Source organism: Humulus lupulus, chromosome 8 (genome assembly GCF_963169125.1).
Source record: "Humulus lupulus chromosome 8, drHumLupu1.1, whole genome shotgun sequence".
Taxonomy (NCBI): domain Eukaryota; kingdom Viridiplantae; phylum Streptophyta; class Magnoliopsida; order Rosales; family Cannabaceae; genus Humulus; species Humulus lupulus.
The window spans coordinates 17,744,471-17,751,272 of NC_084800.1; the positions used below are offsets into that span (position 1 = coordinate 17,744,471).

Below are 6,802 nucleotides of genomic sequence, written 5' to 3' on the forward strand. Positions count from 1 at the left end.
CATGACATATTAAAATATCTTCGTTTATTTATTATACAAAAATAAAATAAAAAATTACAGAGAGGATGAGACAAAATATCTTCACATACTTCGTTCCTGCACAAAATATCTTCAAGCCTACGTGGAAATGTTGTATTCTCTATTGATAAAGAAATACTCGTGTGAAGTATTAATTTTGTGCGTTTTCCAATTTTGACAAATAATCAGTTTTTAAATTACTAGAAACGAATCAAATATCCAAAATTTTCACATTTGAAATATCAAATCTGCAGCCGATAGTAATATTAATTATTATTATCATACTTTTAAACAGTGATTTAGTTCCATTATGCATTTGGAGGAGAATTGCTAAAAGGCATCAGTAACCAACAACATATATGGTGCATAATAATAATAATAATAATCGCATTTGGAGCCTAATAGATTATTTATAATCCATTACTGCTATTTGTGAATTTTTAAATATTGAGCGTGTTCTGTCTTTCTTTGTATGTATCTGTTGATGACCTTATTGTCTACAATTGTCCTTGGAAGATTCTGAATTTTGAGTCGTTTTTCTTTCTTCAGACAAATCAATCAACTTACAAATAGAAAAATAAATTGACAATTTCCATGGGTTCCCTTGTGAGTTGAGACATTCTTAAAGAGAGAAGTTCAAGAAATCTCAAGTCAAGGCCATTGAAAGTGTTATTTTCCTATACAGTACTAAATAATAGTATGTTTTACCTTTCTCTAGTAATAGGTTAACACTAGTGTTGTCTATTGTGTTTGTGTTAACACCTTCACAAAAGAGATCATTATATCATTTTTATCATAATTTGTACTTTATATATGTCCACTTCGATTACATGTCCAAAAGCAAAATCTATCAGTTGAACCAGGTCATTTGGGCCTGCTGTTTTTGTTGCTCTATTCAATTTAGCAAGTCACAACCCAAATTCCCTGCCCCATATAGATTTTGTTTATGTATATATAAATACATATAAAAGGAATATATTAAATTGTAGCTAAAATACCCATGTTTTCAAAATGTGGTATTTTTATACCTAATTTTTTTTTGCGATAAATATACCCAATGTCTTCAAAATGTTGTACTTTTATGCCCAAGGTTTTTTTTTCAGTAAATATACTTAATATTTTTAACATGTTGTACTTTTATACATTTTTTTTATTATTTCGAGAAATAATAAAAAAGTAAAAGAAAAATATATGGTTTTAATTATATTTTAAATTATTTGTACTTCCTTATTCTTTCTCAAAATTAAAAAAATCATTTAAGATTTTAAAATTAATCAAAATAATTAAAACTAATATTTTTCCTTCACTTTTTTTTAAAAATTATAATTTAAATTGATGGAAAAATATTTTTAATTATTTTTTAATTTTAAATAGTTATTTTGAGGAATATTAAGAAAGAACAAATAATTTAACATTTAAAAAATAATTAAAATCTTATATTTTTCTTTAATTTTCTTATTCTCTCTCAAAATAATAAAAAAATAAGTATAAAAGTGCAATATTTTAAAAATATTAAGTATATTTACTACAAAAAAAAAATTGGGTATAAAAATATAACATTTTGAAAATATTAAGTATATTTACTATCGAACAAAAATTGGGTATATAAATATAGCATTTTGAATAAGTATTTTAGTAGTAATTTACTCTGAACGAAAAAAATGTGGATCTGTCATCGTATTAGCTAAAAACTATTTTTTAAAGCAAAATGATAAGAGTCGTTCATAGTTGAACGAATCATATATGTAGTAGTGAGTGATGCCAAAGACAAAAACATCACGCACACCTCTAATTATATTTAAAAACAAACAAATACTAGTTTACTACTAACCAACAATTGCAAGTTTATATTATTATATTTCGTCACCATGTTGTCCAAAACCAAGCTAGTTTTCTAACCCTTATACACCATCCAAATGATCCACAAGCTCAAAATTATTAGACCCTTTTTCTTTCTCTTCCCAACATGGTTGTTCTCTTGAATAGGAGAACATCAGTTTTGATCTTATTAGCCTTTCAAGTTTTTCTCTTGTTGTCATTTAGAGCCACAGCCAAGTGTAAAACTGGCTGCAACCTTGCTTTGGCCTCATATTTTGTTTGGGAAGGTTCCAATTTAAGTTATATCAGCACCATATTTGGTCAAAATTTCTCTGAGATCCTTAGATACAATCCTCAGGTGCCCAACAAAGACAGCATCATTACAGGCACCCGAATCAATGTGCCCTTCTCTTGTGAGTGCTTAAATAGTGATTTTTTGGGCCATACTTTCACTTACAAGACCCAGTTTGGTGACACATATGACATAGTTGCTAGAACTGTTTTTGCTAATCTCACCACCAAGGATTGGATGCACAGAGTGAACATGTATAAACCAACTAGGATTCCAGCTGGTTCTCCTATCAATGTTACAGTCAACTGCACGTGCGGTGACATACACGTGTCAAAGGATTACGGGTTGTTCACCACGTACCCTCTTCGGCCGACCGATAACTTGTCCTATGTGGCGGCGGTGGCCGGAGTTCCACCCGGGTTGCTGCAGCTGTACAACCCGGGGCACACTTTTAGTTCAGGGAATGGCATAGTGTTTGTGCCTGCAAAAGGTTAGTAAAACCTATATATAGTAACACTAGTAGAATTATAGTACAATAAATAGTAGTAAATTTGCGAAGTTAAAGCACATTGATTCTATATTGTTATGATGAAATTCAATTGAGTATTTTTTTTTTGTCCCTTTAGCATGGGAATTATGCTGCCAACTCTTAATTCAATTTAGGCATCTTTTTTATGGGTATAAGATTAGCCATTAGGCAAACAGAGGGAAATGGGGAATTTTAGGTTGGTCTTGTCAACACGCTCTTAGTGATACATAATCAAAAGGTCTTTTAGTATTTAGTTTTATTGATTAATACAAGTTATACAACTAATATTTATAAGCATATTCTGCTCCAGTCATCCCTATTTTTTTATGACAAATATGTGAACATTCATACGTAATTATTTTTCTTTAATACTTTCTTTGACTAAAAGAGACAAAAAAACACAGCTCAAATTATTATAAACGTTTGTCACTTTCTTTTTGGTCTATAATCTATTGTTCAGTTTCCATAGTTTTATTATAACGTAAGAAAAATAATTATTTTAAGGGTAACGATTGAGACAATTTTGTATATATAAAATGTACATGAATTGAATCACTGGTTAAAACTATACGGTCCCACTGAAAATTGTTACATCAATTTTGTGTGGAATTTATGTGTAAAAGCAAAATGTAAGCGTCTTGCATCAATAATTTTAATGGGCCTAAATTTTCTTTCACTCTAAGCTGACACCAAGATGCCTGCTAACCAAGTTAAAAATAGTAACCTCTCAAAAAAAAAAAAAAAAAAAACTTCTTGATAACCAAGCTAAAATTACTATTTTGCATTCAATAATTTTAAAATCAAATAATCTAAATACACTAAATTACTATAATATAAATACACTAAGTTTTTATCACCCATATTTTCTTTACCTAGTGTTTTTTCCTTCTTCTTTCCTTGTAGCCTTAATATTATTATTATTTGGGTGTGCAGATGGACAAGGAAACTTTCCGCCACTCAATTCAAGGTATAATTTGAGTTGGGTTGTGTAATATTTGTAAGTTTCTTATTTTTAAAATTGTCTTACGATTGATTTTTTTCTCCTTCATTCTCATTTTTGCAGAACAGGTTGGTGTTCTCCTATAATTACTAACAATCAATATTGTGTATAATGGTACCTGACTCGTTCATCTCTGCAGAGTGTGACAATTAAAATATATATATATATATAAATTCATATGTTAAACATGAAAATATAATTGGTGTATTTTTGAGCTGACAAATAGTAAGATCATCGATGGAGCAGGGATTTCACGCAGAAACATCGCAGCCATATCGGTTGCTGCCATTGCTGGGACTATACTAATGGCATTTGGTCTATACTTTGGGGTGCTCTACAGAAGGAAGAAGTTGGTGGAGCCCTTAACTCTGCTTCCGGTTGCATCTGATCAAGACCAGTACATTCAGATTGCTCGTGGTAAAAACAAATAATAATAATAATAAGAAGAAGAAAAAAAAAAACAATGTTTTTTTACTTAGTTTAACATGTTAGCGTGATTGACTTCATGTAATGTAGGTTCTGTGACTGTAAATAGTAGTTCGAAGCAGACATCATCAGCATTATCGGTTGGTGAAGCTGGGATGAGCAGTGGGACAGGCACGTCTACGGGTATTACCGTAGACAAATCAGTGGAATTCTCATACGAAGAGCTTGCCAAGGCTACTGATGACTTTAGCTTGGATAACAAGATTGGCCAAGGTGGTTTTGGCTCTGTTTACTATGCCGAGCTTCGAGGCGAGGTTTGAATTCAATTTTCATGCTCTAAATTCTATTTCCCCTTTTGTTCAGAATTGGGTGGTTAGTTATTGAAATTGTAAATCACTGGTTTATCTGATCTTATTGATATACATATATATAGAAAGCAGCAATAAAGAAGATGGATATGCAAGCTTCCAATGAATTTCTTGCAGAACTGAGGGTTCTAACTCATGTTCATCACTTGAACCTGGTATTGATTACTATTCATATTGCTTTTCTTCTTTAAATTATGGCAGTCATCAATTACTATTCATAATTTTGATTACCAAATCTCATCAAGATTTTTGGTTGAAAAGTACAGTAAAACCTGAAGTTTCTTCCACTTGCTGCAGGTGCGGTTGATAGGTTTTTGTGTGGAGGGCTCCTTATTCCTGGTTTATGAGTACATCGAAAACGGCAATTTGAGTCAGCATTTGCGTGGCTCAGGTGAGTAATCATTCAAATTCAAATTCAAATGCTCATGATGATTATGAACGTGATATCTATAACATCTTGTATAATTTTATTATGAGTCTTGCTTGACTGATGTGCTGATATCAGGTAGGGACCCATTGCCATGGTCTACTCGGGTCCAAATAGCATTGGATTCAGCTAGAGGACTTGAATATATCCATGAACACACTGTTCCTCTCTACATCCACCGTGATATTAAGTCACCAAACATCTTAATAGACAAAAACTTCCGTGGAAAGGTCATGGAAGTTCTTCTACTTTTCACTTAATTAAATTAATTAACATTAGTAATAAATGAAAGAAGAAGAATGGCAGTAAAGTCCAGTTAATTACAATCCACTGGCATATTCATATGGTAGACAAGACAAATTTTATCTTAATAAAAACTTATTATTACTTGTACAGGTTGCAGATTTCGGTCTAACAAAATTGACTGAATATGGGAGTACTTCATTGCAGACACGTCTTGTGGGCACATTTGGATATATGCCTCCAGAGTATGCATGAATTAATATATGTTACATAAATATCTCATAAATTTTTCTAACTATAATATATCAATAAGATATATTTATTTATGTTGACTTTGGTTATAGTGAGGTATGACCCAAACAAGTGGATACTTTCTTTTAGTATTAATGACTCTTTTGGATTGACTTTCATAATTATCTAACAGACTTGGTGCACGAGATGACAGTTGTGTATGAAATATGTGCCTTTGTTTGTTGTTAACAGATATGCTCAGTATGGTGATGTCTCCCCAAAAGTAGATGTCTATGCGTTTGGAGTTGTCCTTTATGAGCTTATATCAGCCAAGGAAGCTGTGGTCAGGACCAATGATGAATCTTCCTCTACGAGTGAATCAAAGGGACTTGTTGCTTTGGTTGTTTTTCTAATTTCCTTTGCCTATACTTACCATTTATTTTACCATTAAGACAATACTACTTCTTCTTTTGCTAATGAACTTAGCCTAAATTATGTGCTCTATCCTTGTTCTGATTTGTGTAGTTTGAAGAAGTTCTTAGTCAGCCTGATCCCAAAGAAGATCTCATCAAATTAGTTGATCCAACACTCGGCCAAAGCTACCCATTTGACTCGGTTTTGAAGGTGATTTCTCACTTCATTAGCACAAATATTTAATGTAGCTCTCAACAGTCAACACTATAAGTGCCTCTTAGCATGATTCTATATCCTCTAAATACCAGAGCATATAAATAATAATGATTAAGCTCTTAAATCTTAATACTAATTAATTAGCTGTTTTACATATATAACAGATGGCACAGCTTGCCAAAGCTTGCACACATGATAGTCCTCAACTTAGGCCAAGCATGAGATCAATAGTGGTTGCACTAATGACACTTACTTCCACAACTGAGGATTGGGACGTTGGTTCCTTCTACGAAAATCAAGCTTTAACCAATCTAATGACAGGGAGGTAGTATAGTATATATGTACCAATGCCAGTTCTTGAGTCATTTCATGCTTTGTTAATTTTAAAATTAGTGGAATTTTTTTTGGCAAGTGATCTCATCTTACACAATATTGACTTTTTCTTGATTTTGGGAACACTCATGCATCGTTTGTAAATAAGTGATTATATGGGATTTTATATAACATTCTTTTTCTTGGGCAGAGGGGGCAAGAGTACAAAATTTTTTGTAACAAATATTATGTATAGAGTTCTTGCTTCAATTAGATTAGACTTTAATGGAAAATAGGGAGAATTAAGAAGTCGAAAAAAAAAAAATTATTGCAGCACTACTCGGCTCGGCCGGCCCATTTATCTAATTTTAATATAAACTTCTCACACACATTGGCAATTGTGTTTTATGAGATTCATGCGTGGTATGAAATCACATTAACGTGTCCGTTTTGAAAGGGATTGAAATATTCAAGTTAAGACATATTCAATGATATGCATATTAAGAAA

At 31.8% G+C, this 6,802-nt stretch overlaps 1 protein-coding gene across 1 annotated transcript; it reads left to right on the forward strand.

The window, feature by feature from the left end:
• The first annotated feature begins 1,808 nt into the window (after window positions 1-1,808).
• LOC133793522 (lysM domain receptor-like kinase 3) lies at window positions 1,809-6,504 on the forward strand. The gene is made up of 11 exons (XM_062230851.1): window positions 1,809-2,618; window positions 3,591-3,624; window positions 3,884-4,054; window positions 4,196-4,397; window positions 4,517-4,606; window positions 4,749-4,842; window positions 4,957-5,108; window positions 5,275-5,366; window positions 5,605-5,752; window positions 5,878-5,976; window positions 6,147-6,504. Exons 1-11 carry the CDS (start codon window positions 1,985-1,987, stop codon window positions 6,309-6,311), a joined length of 1,881 nt encoding a protein of 626 aa, XP_062086835.1. The 5' UTR covers window positions 1,809-1,984; the 3' UTR covers window positions 6,312-6,504.
• The last annotated feature ends 298 nt before the right edge of the window (window positions 6,505-6,802 follow it).

Excerpts from the sequence above, each read along its gene's own strand:
- LOC133793522 (XM_062230851.1), top strand. The coding sequence starts at position 1,985 with ATGGTTGTTCTCTTGAATAGGAGAACATCAGTTTTGATCTTATTAGCC. Across the intron at positions 5,367-5,604 it reads TTTGGATATATGCCTCCAGA|ATATGCTCAGTATGGTGATG; the intron begins GTATGCATGAAT and ends TGTTGTTAACAG. Across the intron at positions 5,977-6,146 it reads CATTTGACTCGGTTTTGAAG|ATGGCACAGCTTGCCAAAGC; the intron begins GTGATTTCTCAC and ends CATATATAACAG.